The sequence below is a fragment of the Vipera ursinii genome (genome assembly GCF_947247035.1).
Source record: "Vipera ursinii genome assembly, chromosome: 6".
In the NCBI taxonomy this organism is placed as follows: Eukaryota; Metazoa; Chordata; class Lepidosauria; order Squamata; family Viperidae; genus Vipera; species Vipera ursinii.
The window spans coordinates 6,364,001-6,383,228 of record NC_139515.1 but is presented as its reverse complement, the minus strand read 5'-3'; the positions used below and the strand labels follow the sequence as shown (position 1 = coordinate 6,383,228).

Genomic DNA, 19,228 nt, shown 5'->3' with positions numbered 1-19,228 from the left:
TTTATATTATCACACTGAGGCAAGGCCAACAATTTCTCTTGTTGAATTGGAACAAGACTGCAGGAATAATTTGATGGAAAACTGTTGAACTGTAATCCTAAAAGTTAAGATTTGGGGATCCACCCCTGGAAAACCAACCTATTGGGTGTCTGCCACCCTATAGAGACCCCCCTTACTCTGAAAATTCAGAGTAATTTCATTACTGCAAGGAAAGTTGAGTCCAAGATGGAGACATACATATCCATAAGATGAGAAACCCCAGATTTAAAAGAGGGTTCAGCAAATAATAATCCCTTGGTAAAACCACACTTACAATACTGCATTCAGTTTTGGTTACCACGATGTCAAAAAAGATGTTGAGACACCAGAAAGAGTGCAGAGAAGAGCAACAAAGATAATTAGGGGACTGGAGGCTAAAACATACAAAGAACGGTTGCTGGAATTGGGTATGTCCAGTTTAATGAAGAGAAGGACAAGGGGTGACATGATAGCAGCCTTCCAATATCTCAGGGGCTGCCCCAAAGAAGAGGGAGTCAAGCTATTCTCCAAAGTGCCTGAAGGCAGGACAAGAAGCAACGGATGGAAACTCATCAAGGAGAGAAGCAACCTAGAACTAAGGAGAAATTTCCTAACAGTCAGAACAATTAACCAGTGGAACAACCTGCCTCCAGAAGCTGTGAATGCTCCAACACTGGAAGTTTTTAAGAAGAGACTGGACAGCCATTTGTGTGAAATGGTATAGGGATTCCTTCCTGAGCAGGGGGTTGGACTAGATGACCTCCAAGGTCCCTTCCAACTCTGTTATCATGTATTCTGTATAATAGAGCTGGGAGTTTTGCTTATGCTGGTACATCAGCCTCATTTGCTTGGTGTCTCACCAATTCTCATGTCTCCAGTGTCATTAAACATGAAGCCTGAAGGTATTTTGTGTGTGTGTGTGTGTATGTGTGTAAGAAATGGACTGTAAATCAGTAGTAATTGATTTGGCTTGCTCCATTGTTCCAGTTCAAGCCTTGGGACATCTGGCAAGGACAATCAGAGAACAGCTAAGATGCTGGCTTTAAATGTAGGAATCTAAAGTTCAGATCCTTTTAGAAGGTGGAAAAAAAAGACAAGAAGTCTCATTGAAGGATAATCTTTCTTTCGTTCTTTACCATCTTGCTTGTTTATTTTGGAAGTTCACAGACGCAGCAATTGTTAGCAGCCAAATCTTTGACCCGAACATTCAACTGCTTCAAGCTGATTTGTCTTTGACATTGCCTTTAAAGGACTTCTACTGTGAACACACACAACGTCCTAGCATTATTGTCTTATACAGCAATGGCAGGGGAACTGCTAAAATGTGGTATTTATGAGATGGGTCAGATAAAAGCATGCAACTCCTTACAACTCAGTTGCATAAGCTGTTGTGAAAGGCAATTTATTTGTAAGAGATGCATTGGGAGGAGAGATCGATGGCTGTACTTTATGAACCTTTGTCGCATTGTCCTTTAGGCATAAGCAAATCTGAGAGCTTTCCATTAGTTTGACAAGGTGGCTTATTTCTTTTTAGACACAGTCTCCATCCAAAGCTACATTGCCCCATTTCATTGTTAAATTTCAGATAGAGATGTTCCAAGATCCAGCCTGAGGCAGACCTGGGGACAAGAACAGCTGAGGACTTGGCTCTGGCTAGTCTAAAGAAAAGAAGAAATAGGGGAGACATGATAGCAGCGTTCCAGTATTTGAGGGGCTGCCATAAAGAAGAGGGGGTCACATTATTCACCAAAGCACCAGTGGGAAGGACAAGAAACAATGGTTGGAAACTGACCAAAGAGAAAAGCAACCTGGAATTAAGGAGAAACTTGCTAACAGTGAGGACAATTAACTAGTGGAACAGCTTGCCTCCAGAAGTTGTGGATGCTCCATCACTGGAGGTTTTTAAGAAGCGACTAGACAGTTACTTGTCTGAGATGGTATAGGTTCTCCTGATTTTGAGCAGGGGGCTGGACTAGAAGACCTCCAAGGTCCCTTCCAGCTCTATTCTATTCATATTCACAATAGAACCACAACCAAAGTGAGAAAAAAAATATCAAACCAATAAGTTCTTATTTCCTACTTCAGCTAACTTTTGACTTGGTATTTTGCCAACATATACCATGCATACAACAGCTAATCCTCAACATACGACCACAACCATATCTGTTACTAAGCGAAACAGTTGATAACTGAGTTTTGCCCCTTTTTTATGACTTTTATTGCCACATTTGTTAAGTGAATCAATATAATGCTTGTCAGAAGGTCGCAAAAGGGGATGTCCTGATCCCTGGGACACCACAACCGTCATAGGGACATGTCAGTTGCCAAGCCTCTGAATTTTGATCACATGACCATGGGGATGACAGATTTTGTCACAGGGAGCTAATTAAAAGTTGTAGGACCTGGATTAACCCAGGCGCTGTGTATTCTTAGGGATAACTGTAGATAATTATCAGATTAATCAAGGTAAAGTTTTCTGTACATCAAACATATCCAGGGGAATCCATGAGGCAATCTAATGCATATTTTCCTCCCAAAACACATCTACAACAGTTAGCAGGATCGAGTGAGTGAAAAAAAATGCATGCATCCTAACCACAAATGTATTTTTATGAGGAATTCATAAATTCATATGGAGTTGATAATACCATAGGAAAGGGAATTTCCCTTGTAGGGTTCTTCAACATTATTCCAGAGGAATGAAAGCCGGGATGAAGTATGCATAAGTCAAGTAGTCATCGGCTCTTCCAAGTAATAATATGAAGCGATGCACCCATGTACAGTTCAGGAGACATTACAAAGGGCTGTGAATTGAAGCATCTTTGACGTGGCTGATGATTATCCATGCCTTTTGCAGTGTCCTGGAGGCGCCTTCACGCCCAACGTTCGCACAACCAAGGAGTTTCCAGATGACGTGGTCACCTTCATCAGGAACCATCCCTTGATGTTTAATTCCATCTATCCAATTCATAAGAGGCCATTAATCATTCGGACTGGCACAGATTACAAGTATACAAAGATAGCGGTTGATCGTGTCAGTGCTACGGATGGAAGATATCATGTTCTGTTTCTTGGGACAGGTAAGAAAATTTAGCATTCTGCTTCTTAAAATTCAATTTCACCATCAATTTTGTTGTTGTTGTTTTGCAGCAGGACCAAAACAAAGTTTGGGTGCTATCCGATAGGATAGGCAATGTTTAGGATCATGATTGTCTATACCCAGCTCTGAATGTTTAGAAAACAGGCCAGTAAGGGAAGGGAAGGTAGAAAGAGAGAGGAGGGGGGGGCAAAGAGGAAGGAAGGAAGGAAGGAAGGAAGGAAGGAAGGAAGGAAGGAAGGAAGGAAGGAAGGAAGGAAGGAAGGAAGGAAGAAAGAAAGAAAGAAAGAAAGAAAGAAAGAAAGAAAGAAAGAAAGAAAGAAAGGGGGAGGGAGGGTGGGAAGGAAGGAAGGAAGGAAGGAAGGAAGGAAGGAAGGAAGGAAGGAAGGAAGGAGAATCACAAATCTATCAAATTTAGGAAGAACCAATAAAGGAGAATATTTATAGCTCAGGGTTGAAATGAGGGGTCCTTGGTGCTATCTGTGCCTCGTTGTTTTCTTGCAGATGTTTCATTTCCCAAACTCAGTGACATCATCAGTCACCTAGCATTTACTAGGCAGTAAGTGCTAGGTAACTTACTTAGCAACTGTGCTACTACCTTACTAGCACTGAGGATGTTGCCTAGTTTGGTCATGAAACACCTGCAAGAAAGCCACCAAGCTCAGAGAGTATCCGTCCCCTCATTCAGGAAGAATCGAGACACGTTTAGGGATGGGTTAAAAAATTTACTCAGCTTTAGCTGGGTTTTTTTGTGTGTGTGTTTCCAAAACTAATAAGAAAGCATGCAGAAACCATGTCCGGTTACATTTATTAGAACGCCGTATTCATTCGTTCGTTCGTTCCAAAAAAAAAAAGGTTAGGAGAAGATTAAAAAAACAACAACATGTGGAGCACATAAAAGTTGTCAGACAATGATGTAATAAACCATCAAATGTTTAAATAAAAGCTAATGATCCGCCACGCTTTTCTTCAGTGAGCCAAAGTGAAAGCGGTATACTTCTTAATGGGCTTTCATCAACTGATATTCTTTTCCGAGAAGACTCATCGTTAGGCTAACAAATTGCCCGAGCAGCTAAAAAGACCTATATTGGAGGAAGCTACGACAAACAGAGCAATTTTGCAGTAATTCTTCACCCTGATCAGTAGTAATTTACTTCATCGGAAGGAATGTTGATGAAAGCTCGGCAGACACGGCTTTCTCCTCCCCAATGAGAGGGCTTCAAAAGCTGCCTGAAAAATCTCTTTTTTTGTGTGCGGCAAAGATTTATGATAAACGAACACAAGGCGGCATCTCTTTTGCTTCTGACAATCTGCTCAACCTTAACCACTATGTTGAAGGCTGGCTGGGCCAGGCCCCTTATCGATCCTTGCTAGTATTTTGTGCCTCTCCTTGCCAGGCATACATTGAATCTGGCTGTTGTGGGCAGTGCAAATTTTATTCGCTTCAGCATTTAACAGCCTCCCTCCTTGCCGTTCTGTTTATAACAGAACTTGCAAATTTCATTCAAGCTCCAGTGAGTTTCAGGGATGATCAAATAGGGGGGTTTGGCATTACCAGTTCAGAATAACAGAATATAACAGAATTAAAGAATTGAAAGGGACCTTAGGGGTCATCTAGTCCAACCCCCTGCTCAGGTAGGAAACCCTGTACCTTTTCAGACAAATGGTTGCCCAATCTCTTCTTAAAAACTTCCAGTGTTGGAGCATCCACAGCTTCTGGAGGCAGGTGGTTCCACTGGTTAGTTGTTCTAACTGTCAGGAAGTTTCTCCTTAGTTCTAGGTTGCTTCTCTCCTTGATGAGTTTCCATCCGTTGCTTCTTGCCTTGCCTTCAGGCGCTTTGGAGAATAGCTTGACTCCCTCTTCTTTGGGGCAACTCCTTATAAATTGGAATACTGCGATCATGTGTTCTGCTTCACCTAACATTGTATACCATACACTAATCTATTTTGACTTCTGCACCTACAAATAAGTTGTGATTTTTAATATTGTAAGCCGCATAGAGTCAACCATCTACTGGTGATTGGCCCAAAGTCACCCAGTGGGCTTTCATGCCTAAGGCAGGCCTAGAACTCACCATCTCCTGGTGATTGGCCCAAAGTCACCCAGCGGGCTTTCATGCCTAAGGCAGGACTAGAACTCACTGTCTCCTGCTGATTGGCCCAAAGTCACCCAGCGGGCTTTCATTCCTAAGGCAGGCCTAGAACTCACCATCTCCTGGTGATTGGCCCAAAGTCACCCAGCGGGCTTTCATGCCTAAGGCAGGACTAGAACTCACCGTCTCCTGGTGATTGGCACAAAGTCACCCAGCGGTCTTTCATGCCTAAGGCAGGACTAGAACTCCCCGTCTCCTGCTGATTGGCACAAAGTCACCCAGCGGGCCTTCATGCCTAAGGCAGGACTAGAACTCCCAGTCTCCTGCTGATTGGCCCAAAGTCACCCATTGGGCTTTCATGCATATGGCAGGACTAGAACTCATGATCTTCTGCTTTCTAGCCTGGTGCCTTAACCACCAGACCAAGCTGTCTTAGATATATATTAGATGTGTTATCGTGTGCTCAACCCATCTGGAAAGTTAATTCCAATTGTTGCTGGAAACCAAAAGAGTTAGTCTCACATTTTTTTTTCTCTTTTTGCCAATGGAAGATTGTTCCAATGGTTCCACTTTTTTTTTTTTTGGCTTGGCTTGGCTTGGCTCACGTTGAAATGCCTTGGCTGTCAATCACCTAAATGACAAATGAAGAACTTCTTAAAAAAAAAAAAACAAGCAAACCCGGCGCGTAACTTACACCCAGATCGGCGTATCCCTCCTTCTCTGCCTTTTTGCTGCCTCAAAAAGGATTTACCCGAGAAACTTGTGAACAAAGAGAGAGTCGGAACAAAGACGACAAGTTAATTGAAACCTTTGTGACCATTTCCTTCTGGGGACTGTAAGAAAAAAAAACCCAACAAAACTGCATTGTGTAACATTGACAGGCTTAGTAATTGAGGGCTGGGGCTGTAGCAGCCCTCCGCCAAATGGGGTCTGGCAGAGTGGCAAGATTGAGGCTTAAGACGCGCTAAGCCAAAGCTGCGAGAGTTACATCTACCGCTGTCTACAGTATAATATCAGTCATTCGACAAATGATGGGTTTTCCGAGCCAAGTTCAGAAAGCTCAGTTCAGAACGGATCCAAATCCCCATCTTGAACTGACTTTCCCGGGGCTAAGGTGGATGCAGAACTCATCCTGGCTGACTCGGCTGGGATTTATAAATTTCTCCAATTTCCACCGGCCAGGTTGAAGGGCACACAGGGGTAGGCAACCTTGGCTGTTTTATGACTCGTGGACTTCAGCTCCCAGAATTCCTGAGACGGCATGACTCAGCTTGGAAACCTCTCCCTTTTCCCTCAGCGTGGCTGGCTCAGGAATTCTGGGAGTTGAAGTCCATGAGTCATAAAGCGGCCTAGGCCTAGGCCAGGGGTAGGCAACCTTGGCTCTTTTATGCCTCGTGGACTTCAGCTCCCAGAATTCCTGAGACAGCATGACTCAGCTTGGAAACCTCTCCCTTTTCCCTCAGCGTGGCTGGCTCAGGAATTCTGGGAGTTGAAGTCCATGAGTCATAAAGCGGCCTAGGCCTAGGCCAGGGGTAGGCAACCTTGGCTCTTTTATGCCTCGTGGACTTCAACTCCCAGAATTCCTGAGCCAGCCATGGCTCAGCTTGGAAACCTCTCCCTTTCCCCTCAGCTTGCCTGGCTCAGGAATTCTGGGAGTTGAAGTCCACGAGTCATAAAAGAGCCAAGGTTGCCTACCTCTCAGATTCAAAATGTGGTTTTTTTGTGTGTGTGTGGAATTGGGGAAAAACAACAACTATGAGCTTAGTGTCCAGGTAGTCCTCGACTTACAACAGTTCATTTGATGACCGTTTCAAAGTTACAACGGTGCTGCAGAAAAAGGGACCTAGGACTGTTTTTCACACTTAGGACCATTGCAGCCATCCCTGCGGTCACATGATCAAAATTCAGATGCTTGGCAACTGGCTCCTATTTATGATGGTTTGCGATGTCCTGGGGAGTCACGTGATCCCCTTTTGCGAACTACTGACACCCGAAGTCCATGGGGAAGCCAGGTTCAGTGAGCGACTGTATTAATAACTTAACAACTGCAGCAAGACAGGTCGTAAAATGGGGCAAAATTCATTTAACAACTGTGTTGCTTAGCAACAGGCCTTTTGGGCTCCTTTGCGGTCATAAGTCAAGGACTACTCATAACAAGTCAAACATGAACACAAAAATGCATTGTATTAAGCAGAATGATCCATGTTTGCTTCATTTTATACATCTGCAATGGGAGCCAAGACAAAGTATTGTAATTTACGGCTGAAATTTACACAAGGTTGGCTCCTGGTTTGTTTTTTTTCTTCATTGGTTTGTTTTTGGTTTTGCCTTATTTAACAAAACCAAGGGAGAAAACCCATGTCCAAACCCCACACACAGAGAGAGACATATATATAAAATTTAAAAAGAAGAAAAGGCAGTAACAATAGTATAAATAATATATAAGGACTTCTCATGGACATATAGATCCATAGCCATGATTTTTTTTACTGTTTTTTTTTACTGTTTTGAGGACCCAGATTGTTGGGGGCAATTAAGCTGACTTTGTAATAATGCCGCTTGGGTGTGTGTGTGTGAAAGCCCTAATAAGCAGGCATATACATAGAATGAAGGCTACTGCTAAGCACATTGTGCTTTAGATTGTAAGCTGCCCTGAGTCTTCGGAGAAGGGCGGGATATAAATGGGATTAAAAAAAAGGAACCTTGGAGGTCTTCTAGTCCAACCCAGAGCCTTGGTGGAGCAGTGGGCTGATGCCTCCTTAAGTAACACCAGCCTTCTGCAATTAGTGCAGGTTCAAGTCCCACCAGGCTCAAGGTTGACTCAGCCTTCCATCCTTCCGAGGTAGGTAAAATGAGGACCCAGATTGTTGGGGGCAATAAGCTGACTTTGTAATAATGCCGCTTGGGGTGTGTGTGAAAGCCCTAATAAGCAGGCATATACATAGAATGAAGGCTACTGCTAAGCTTGTAAGCCGCCCTGAGTCTTCGGAGAAGGGCGGGATATAAATGGAATTTAAAAAAATGGCCATATTTTATTGTATATAGAAAACTTACAATTATGTTTTATTGTAATCATCCATATACAATTTACAGCTATAGACAAGTCACTCCAAAGTCCCAAGTAACGTCAGGTTTAATCCACTGAGGAATTATGGCCATCAATTTATCTTTGTCATGGGAAGCACCAATTTCTGGCAATAATCAAAGCCCAGAGAATCCACTTGTCCAGCTGTCAATTTCCGTGTAGTAGATACGTAGTACAAAAGAATCTGAAGACATTTGCACAATATGTTTAATCTGATTATGAAATTGTCTCATTTTTCCCCCCCACACAAGATGCAGAATCATCAGTGAACACCTCAGCATATAAAACATACTGAGACTGGGGGTGGGGGAATGAATCCAAGTTTAAGCTGATCACAGCCTCCAAGTAATTTGATGAGGCATGTTGTGAGAAGAACTCAGTGAATCTCAAGGTGTTCTAATTTCTTGGCTAAAAGCCATTCATCACACAGGAGGCTTTGACGACTTGTTGTTGTTCAGTTGCTAAGTTGTGTCTGACCCATGGACTAGAGGACCACAGCCCTCCTCTCTCCCTGGTCCTCCCTGGTCCTCCACTCCAAATTCATGTTCATTGCATTGATGACCCTATCTAACCATCTCCTTCTCTGCCATCCCCTTCTTCTTTTGTCTTCCATCTTTCCTATCATCAGGGTCTTCTCCAAGAAGTCCTCCGTTCTTATTTGGTGGCCAAAGTATTTGAGCTTCAGCTTCAGTCTCTACCTTCCCAAAGAAAAGTCTGGATTGATTTCCTTTAGGATTGACTGATTGGCTCTCCTTGCAGTCCAAGGGACTCTAAAAGAGTCTTCTCCAATACCACAATCTGAAAGCATTAATTCTTTCAGAAATTAGGCTTCCTGTAGTCCACCTCTCACAGCCCTTTGGCCACTGTTCAGGTGTAAGTCTCCTCCTTATTCTATTGTGTGTGAAGAAAACGTCCAGTCGCCATCTTCAACCATCCCCGTTTGCTCCATATTAGAAATAGCAGGTCTGAAGGGGAGAACTTGTGTCCATGTAAATGGCTCAGCACAGTTCAAAACTTGGTTGTTCAGGGTTGGGCATCACGTGTAGAATTGACATTCTTTGAACAGCTCCTTTCCTAGAAGATTATTTGAGGATGGGAAGTACAAAGATCCTGGGGTGCAGTGCTAAACCCAGGGATGAAACACAATTGAATTTAAACAAAGACTTGCTATCTGAAGATGGTTAGAGTGTGGTGGATGTAGACCCAGAAGATCAAACACCAGTGTTACTAGATAAAGGTGTTATAAAGGATAACATTGCTTAGCCCATAGAGCAGGGGTCTTCAAACTTGTCCCTTTTGTGACTTGTGGACCTCAACTCCCAGAATTCCTCAGCCAGCATGCCTGGCTGAGGAATTCTGGGAGTTGAAGTCCACGAGTCATAAAAGGGACAAGTTTGAAGACCTCTGCCATAGAGTGAGACATTTTATGATAAAGTCTCAGAATTTTAGGATAAAGGCCCATTGTATTGTCTATGCCGACTAGACTTCTTCACAAAACCCTTCTTGGCTTGAAATAATTTTGTCTTAGTAGAAATGTTCCCATCTGGCTTCAGATTGGGAAACAAAGCGTGGAAATTGCTGACAGGAAGCACTCTTGACCTTTCTCAAAGAAGAACAATACATTTTCATAAGGCAAATAAAACATACAGGGCAGTTTGCAATAGTGGTGAATATCTGTAGCTCGAGTGTAGGGTGAGGTTTGTTCTCCAAGCTTGTGGGTTGGTGTCTGAAAGTTTCATTACCAGGATAGATAACATCTTCGGTAGAACTTAAGAGAATGTCACTGTTGGTGTTCTTCTGCTTATGAGGGCTTTGTGTGGTCAGAAGGACTTGTGAGGGTCATGTCAGAGGAGGTTCTTGTGTTGGGTCTTGTGAGGGGTCAGGTGCAGGACACGTCAGGTGAAGTTCTAGTGATTGGTCTAGTACCGGGCAGTTTTTAAGGTCATACAGACCAATTTTGGCACATCGAAAGCTTTACTCTTCCTTATAGGAATAATTATTTTTGAGGAGGTTACCTAGTTGACTAGTGGATCATCTATAAGCAAACAACCAAGCTCAGAAACCACCAAGGATTCCACAGTTCAACCTTAAACTACATCTATTCTATTCTATTCTATTCTATTCTATTCTATTCTATTCTATTCTATTCTATTCTATTCTATTCTATTCTATTCTATTCTATTCTATTCTATTCTATTCTATTCCATTCCATTCCATTCCATTCCTTTCCTTTCCATTCCATTCCATTCCATTCCATTCCATTCCATTCCATTCCATTCCATTCCATTCTATTCTATTCTATTCTATTCTATTCTATTCTATTCTATTCCTTTCCATTCCATTCCATGTAATTCTATTCTATTCTATTCTATTCCATTCTATTCTATTCTATTCTATTCTATTCTATTCTATTCTATTCTATTCTATTCTATTCTATTCTATTCTATTCTATTCTTTTCCATTCCATTCCATGTAATTCTATTCTATTCTATTCTATTCTATTCTATTCTATTCTATTCTATTCTATTCTATTCTATTCCATTCCATTCCATTCCATTCCATTCCATTCCATTCCATTCCATTCCATTCCATTCCATTCTATTCTATTCTATTCTATTCTATTCTATTCTATTCTATTCTATTCTATTCTATTCCTTTCCATTCCATTCCATGTAATTCTATTCTATTCTATTCTATTCTATTCTATTCTATTCTATTCTATTCTATTCTATTCTATTCTATTCTATTCTATTCTATTCTATTCTATTCCATTCCATTCCATTCCATTCCATTCCATTCCATTCCATTCTATTCTATTCTATTCTATTCTATTCTATTCTATTCTATTCTATTCTATTCTATTCCTTTCCATTCCATTCCATGTAATTCTATTCCTTTCCATTCCATTCCATGTAATTCTATTCTATTCTATTCTATTCTATTCTATTCTATTCCATTCCTTTCCATTCCATTCCATGTAATTCTATTCCATTCTATTCTATTCTATTCTATTCTATTCTATTCTATTCTATTCTATTCTATTCTATTCTATTCCTTTCCATTCCATTCCATTCCATGTAATTCTATTCTATTCTATTCTATTCTATTCTATTCTATTCTATTCTATTCTATTCTATTCTATTCTATTCTATTCTATTCTATTCCATTCCATTCCATTCCATTCCATTCCATTCCATTCCATTCCATTCCATTCCATTCTATTCTATTCTATTCTATTCTATTCCATTCCATTCCATTCCATTCCATTCCATTCCATTCCATTCCATTCCATTCCATTCCATTCTATTCTATTCTATTCTATTCTATTCTATTCTATTCTATTCTATTCTATTCTATTCTATTCTATTCTATTCTATTCTATTCTATTCCTTTCCATTCCATTCCATGTAATTCTATTCTATTCTATTCTATTCTATTCTATTCTATTCTATTCTATTCTATTCTATTCTATTCTATTCCTTTCCATTCCATTCCATGTAATTCTATTCTATTCTATTCTATTCTATTCTATTCTATTCTATTCTATTCTATTCTATTCTATTCTATTCTATTCTATTCTATTCTATGGAATATTTCAAACAGAATGCAGAAAACAGGCTTATTTTTATGCTTTTCACTTTCTTTTCTTTCCTCTTTTCTGCTTGATTCTGAGGTCGAGTACCTCCCAGTCTAAATACGTTATGTTTGAGCCCGATCTGAAATTGCAGCCGATCCCATGTGAAAAAATCAAAGAGAGACTCTCTCAAAGCAAAACTGCCATGAAGCAGCCATCCGGGCCAGCTTTTCCTAACCATTGTGGTGGAGGATTTTTGTCTGTGTATGATGTGGGAAAGAGGCCTTGCTCTGTCAGCCCTCTATGACTTGTTTATTTGTTTATTTTTGTTTGTTTTTTTTTAAGGGGAGAAATAGCTCTATGGAAGCCTGTTTTGAAGTCTGCCTTTTGACGTTGAGCGTACCAACTGGCACATTCTCCTTGGGCTGATTTATATTAAAAATGTATGGAAAGATTTAAACTTTTATCCTGAATTAGTCAGTGGAACGTAGTGTGTATCCCGCCAAACATCTGTGTGTTCTGTACTGTCCAAGCTGTGAACCGTATTTGGATATAAACAATCATATTCGAGTTCTCTAGAAGAAGGCCATACTTCTGTCAGTTGACAATGTGTGTCAATATTTGGCTTTCTCATCTCGGCCCTTCCTTCTTCTCGACACACCTTTTTTTTTTTTTTTTGCTCAATTTCTCAGCCTCTTGGCTAATTTTACTCTTCTGACATCTTTGTTTCCTGGCTTCCTTCCAAATCCTCAGAAGAAAAAAAAAACGGGATTTATAATAATTACTTGTAAAGTTAAGCATGTGTGAAATGCTTCTGGAGGTTCAAAGCACTGTTTAATCCCAGCCATCTTTCTACCAGTTTTTTTTTTAAACCTGGCCATTTTAAAAGGGGTGGGCATCAACTCCCAGAATTCCCCAGCCAGCTTGCTGGCTGGGGAATTCTGGGAATTGATGTCCACTTCTCTTAAAATAGCCAAGTTTTGGGGGGAAAAAACACTATTATATACCAGCTACGTCTTACAGAAAAGTTCATTTGCAGATGTGAGGCTCAACCAGAAAAATAATCACTGCTTTGAATCTGCCTCTTCCATTCATGGCTAAGTTAAGAAAGTCTTTCTTATTTGCAAGCTCAGATTTTTATTCCCAGGTTGCTGCAGATTTCAATTTGGAAGAGGAGAAATCTCAGTTAATAAAGCAAATGGCACGTATTTAATAGAATAACAGTCCAACAGTCCAACTTCTAGTCCAACTCTCTGCTCAGGCAGGGGACCCTGTTTATTAGCGCATCGGCCCCAATGATTGCAGCCACAATTTTATTCATAAGAGGAAGACAACTTTATGTGAGACCCACAACAGCGTGCCTTCTCAGTGAAAGTTCCTGATTTTTGAATAATATGCCTCTAGAGACGCATTCTGCTTCTGCCATTTTTGAGTTTCTGCAAATTGTTGAAAACCTGGTTCTGGATTTCTATATGATTACGTATAGATTATTTTATTTTATTTTATTTTATTTTCTGTGTTGTAGATTGTCTTCCATTTGACTGTACCTTTGATTCTTTGCATACAGCTCTTTTTATTATTATTTCGGTGTAAGTCAGCCCAAGTCACCATGGAATCAGGAACCTTGAAGCAGGAGTATCAAATTAAATTAAATTCATGGAAGGTATTTAAACCCGCTTCAAAAAAAGCCCCAACAACTGCATTTCTACAACATGTGATAAACTTCGGTTTAAACTTTTCTCTCTGTGTTATGCAAAATCAACTTACTGAGTTTCTTTGACGTATCGTGCAAACTCGGAATATAGATTAATTCAATAGCAAGATCAAACTTGGTATGTGAAGGCAGTTAATGATCTCTCTGAATGCGGGGAACACAGTTAAGGACTTTTATTTCTAAACCTTTGCAATTGCTTGCTTGATTTTTACTTTGGTCTCTTTGAGTCAGAGGTAAATATGGAAAATGTACAACATATGAAAAAACAACAACAGTGTTTTAAACCAGAAGCGGGTTGCCATTATTTACTTTTCCAAACACAGTTTCTTGTGTTAAAGTGGAGCTCGCTTAAAAATATTCCAGAAGAACTGTGGTTTGGAGGAAAATCAACCCAAAACACACACACCAAGAGACATTTTAAAAGAAAAAAAAAGATTGATACATAATTCACACCTTTGTTGAATTCTGAGATAGCATAAAGCACTTCTGTGACTCTTAAAATTTTATATCTGTCTTAGCTATTTTATCGGACATGATACTGTTATTATTGCTCCCAAGAAGATACATTAAAATGTCATCATGATCATAAATGCTCCTTTTATCCAAGTATAATAAAATATTAACCTGGATAAAAATTTCTCAACTATCCCTTGGATTCAGTGGCCACATTAGCAGAGTTCTGAAATGTTCTCGCCTTTATACCATGACAATATTTGTTAAAAATAAAAATAACAATTGTGGGTCGATTTTTTTCTCCGTGTGTGTGTGTTTGAATGAATGCAGGTGACTTGGTGTCTGAAAACTGCCAATAAAAAACAACTCTAGTGACAGGAGAGATTATATGTTGAATTTGATCCATTGGTAAATGTTTAACTTTTTCCATTGTGTGTTTACATTGGCAATATCCTGGCCATTGTTGCCACAACAAACAACAGGACTCATTTATTTGAAATGCAATGTGCAAACTAATTGCTATGTACACCTCAAGGAAAATATATTTGCAGAGAAAGGGGGTGTGTGTGTGTTAGTTCAATTTTATTACAGCCCTAAACAAAACACTGAATAAAAGCCCTATTACATCTATCCAGGGCTTTTTTTGTCGTAGAACGCTAAGAATGGAGTTCCAGCGCCTTTTTTGGATGGAACCTTGTAGGTTAGGCAAGCCAGGTTGTATGACATGTGTGAGTTCTGGCACCTTTTTCTTTTACAAAAAAAGCACTGCATCTATCTATCTATCTATCTATCTATCTATCTATCTATCTATCTATCTATCTATCTATCTATCTATCTATCTATCTATCTATCCATGCACCCACCCACCCACCCACCCACCCACCCACCCACCTATCTATCTATCTATCTATCTATCTATCTATCTATCTATCTATCTATCTATCTATCTATCTATCTATCTATCTATCTATCCATCCATCCATCCATCCATCCATCCATCCATCCATCCATCTATCTATCTATCTATCTATCTATCTATCTATCTATCTATCTATATATTATCTATTATCTATCTGTCTGTCTGTCTCATCTGACTATTTGTCTGTCTGTCTGTCTGTCTGTCTCTATCCATCCATCCATCCATCCATCCATCTATCCATCCATCCATCCATCTATCTTAGCAGCCAATTTGGTCTATTAGTTAAGGCACTAGGCTACAAAGTTGTGAGTTCTTATTCCTCCTTAGCCATAAAAGCCAGCTGGGTGACTTTGGGTCAGTCAGCAGGAGATGGAGAGTTCTAGTCCCATCTTAGCCATGAAAGCCAGCTGGGTGACTCTCGCAGAGTTCAAACTATCTCACAGGCTTATTGTTGTGGGGAAAAAGAAAGGAGGAATTTGTGTTGGATATATTCACGAACTTGAGTTATTTGTAAAAATAATTAAGGTGGGATACTAATAATAATAATAATAATAATAATAATAATAATAATAATAATAATAATAATAATAATAATAATAATAATAATAATAATAATAATAATAATATATGTGCAAAATCTGTAGGGTCAATCAAGGTTTATATTTGGAGGGCTTTCACAACTGGTCCAGTTAAGGACTCCTCTTTTTTTTACAAGATGCAACAATTTCTGTTTTGTATGGATTACTGGTACCATTAATCCCACCCTCTCTGCTCCTCTTTGCATTGTATGCAGTGAAAATTCAGCTCTTCTTTTCTGCATGGTGTCAAATATGGTCCACTTCTTCTCCATTTCAGACCAGGGGACGGTGCAGAAGGTGGTGGCACTGCCATCTAACTCCTCGGCAAATGGAGAGCTGATCTTAGAAGAACTGGAAGTGTTTAAGGTTAGTCTCTCTCTCTCTCTCTCTCTCAAGATTCTTCATTCTTTTTTCCCCCTCATCAAAACACTTTCATCCAACAAGCAAGCAAACAGATAACTAAAAGTAGAAGCAATTGAAAACATATATAAACCACTATCAAAGTTTACACTCCCATGCAGTAATGGTGGTATCTTCTGTAGGAGATGAGCAAACTGAGCTGGAAGGTGGGGTTAAACATGTCATTGGTTTGGAAACTTTGCGCTCCCACAAAAAACTAAGTCTAGCTGCCCATGAATTCCATTGAAACTTATCTAGCACCAATTTAGCTCTGACCATTATTTGACAAGATTCTTGTGCATAAGTAGCAATAATAAACTCTATCTATCTATCTATCTGTCTGTCTATCTATCTATCTATCTATCTATCTATCTATCTATCTATCTATCTATCTATCCTCTATATCTATCTATGTAACTATCTATCTATGTAACTCTATCTATCTATCTATCTATCTCTATCTATCTATCTATCTATCTATCTATCTATCTATCTATCTATCTATCTATCTTCTTTATATCTATGTAACTATTTATCTATCTATCTATCTATCTATCTATCTATCTATCATCTATCTATCTATCTATCTATCTATCTATCTCTATGTAACTATATCTATTTATCTACCTATCTATTTATCCTATCTATCTATCTATCTATCTATCTATCTATCTATCTATCTATCTATCTATCTATCTACTTACCTACATCTGTCTATCTATCTATCTATCTATCTATCTATCTATCTATCTACTTACCTACCTACCTACTATCTATCTATCTATCTATCTATCTATCTATCTATCTATCTATCTATCTATCTCTATCTATGTAACTATATCTATTTATCTACCTATCTATTTATCCTATCTATCTATCTATCTATCTATCTATCTATCTATCTATCTATCTATCTATCTATCTATCTATCTACTTACCTACATCTATCTATCTATCTATCTATCTATCTATCTATCTATCATCTATCTATCTATCTATCTATCTATCTATCTATCTATCTATCTGTCTACTTACCTACCTACCTACATCTATCTATCTATCTATCTATCTATCTATCTATCTATCTATCTATCATCTATCTATCTATCTATCTATCTATCTATCTATCTATCTATCTACTTACCTACCTCTATCTATCTATCTATCTATCTATCTATCTATCTATCTATCTATCTATCATCTATCTATCTATCTATCTATCTATCTATCTATCTATCTATCTATCTACTTACCTACCTCTATCTATCTATCTATCTATCTATCTATCATCTATCTATCTATCTATCTATCTATCTATCTGTCTGTCTACTTACCTACCTACCTACATCTATCTATCTATCTATCTATCTATCTATCTATCTATCTATCTATCTATCTATCTATCATCTATCTATCTATCTATCTATCTATCTATCTATCTATCTATCTACTTACCTACCTCTATCTATCTATCTATCTATCTATCTATCTATCTATCTATCTATCTATCTATCTATCATCTATCTATCTATCTATCTATCTATCTATCTATCTATCTGTCTACTTACCTACCTACCTACATCTATCTATCTATCTATCTATCTATCTATCTATCTATCTATCTATCTCTATCATCTATCTATCTATCTATCATCTATCTATCTATCTATCTATCTATCTATCTATCTATCATCTATCTATCTATCTATCTATCTATCTATCTATCTATCTATCTACTTACCTACATCTATCTATCTATCTATCTATCTATCTATCTATCTATCTATCTATCATCTATCTATCTATCTATCTATCTATCTATCTGTCTACTTACCTACCTACCTACATCTATCTATCTATCTATCTATCTATCTATCTATCTATCTATCTATCTATCTATCTATCTATCTATCTATCTCTATCATCTATCTATCTATCTATCATCTATCTATCTATCTATCTATCTATCTATCTATCTATCTATCTATCTATCTATCTATCTATCTATCTATCTATCTCTATCATCTATCTATCTATCTATCATCTATCTATCTATCTATCTATCTATCTATCTATCTATCTATCTATCTATCTCTATCATCTATCTATCATCTATCTATCTATCTATCTATCTATCTATCTATCTATCTATCTATCTATCTATCATCTATCTATCTATCTATCTATCTATCTATCTATCTATCTATCTCTATCATCTATCTATCTATCTATCTATCTATCTATCTATCTATCTATCTATCTATCTATCTCTATCATCTATCTATCTATCTATCATCTATCTATCTATCTATCTATCTATCTATCTATCTATCTATCTATCTATCTATCTGTCTACTTACCTACCTACCTACATCTATCTATCTATCTATCTATCTATCTATCTATCTATCTATCTATCTATCTATCTATCTATCTATCTCTATCATCTATCTATCTATCTATCATCTATCTATCTATCTATCTATCTATCTATCATAGCAGTCAATTTGGTCTAGTAGTTAAGGCACGAGGCTACAAAGTGGGAGACTGTGAGTTCTTATTCCTACTTCTCCATGAAAGGCAGCTGGGTGACTTTGGGCCAGTCACCTGGAGATGGGTGCAATAATAAACTCTTCACTGCTTTGAACTCAGCAAATGTTCCTAGTTCTTTGCACCTGATATCTACCCTGATATGACAAAACATTGGTAAGGAAAAAAAGCTCAGAACATATCAGAAGTTTAACAGTTCAACCGTGAGTTTCCTATTGCACTTTCATCTAAATTAGCTTGGCAAGATGGAATATTTCTCAGGTAAACAGTAAAATGAAGAAAAAAAATCACTGCATTTTCTAATTACAATGAAGCATTCATATGGTAGACCAGGGATCTTCAAACTTGTCCCTTTTATGACTTGTGGACTTCCAGAATTCCTCAGCCAGCATGCCTGGCTAAGGAATTCTGGGAATTGAAGTCCACAAGTCATAAAAGGGGCAGGTTTGAAGACCCCTGTGGTGGACCTTGGTGCAATAAACCAAACTTTCCCACAATTACAGAAGATCAAATTTCCGGGGCAATTTATGTATTTGCTTTATGCCACGATTCAATTTATACTCATTTACCTCATTTGCATCAAAAGATCCTGCCAATGATGTACCTCAGGGGTCTCCAAACTTGTGAACTTTAAGACTTTTGGACTTCAACTCCCAGAATTCCTCAGCCAGCCATGCTGGCTGGGGAATTCTGGAAGTCGAAGTCCACAAGTCTTAAAGTTCACAAGTTTGGAGACCCCTGAGGTACA

At 38.6% G+C, this 19,228-nt stretch overlaps 1 protein-coding gene across 1 annotated transcript in view; it reads left to right on the top strand.

Moving 5' to 3' along the window:
• The window catches only part of SEMA3C (semaphorin 3C), an 88,524-nt gene that overhangs the window by 49,327 nt on the left and 19,969 nt on the right, over positions 1-19,228 (top strand). The window contains exons 10-11 of the mRNA XM_083366285.1: positions 2,876-3,098; positions 15,809-15,897. Of these exons, the coding sequence (XP_083222411.1) occupies positions 2,876-3,098; positions 15,809-15,897 (312 nt within the window). The remainder of the gene's footprint in view (positions 1-2,875; positions 3,099-15,808; positions 15,898-19,228) is intronic.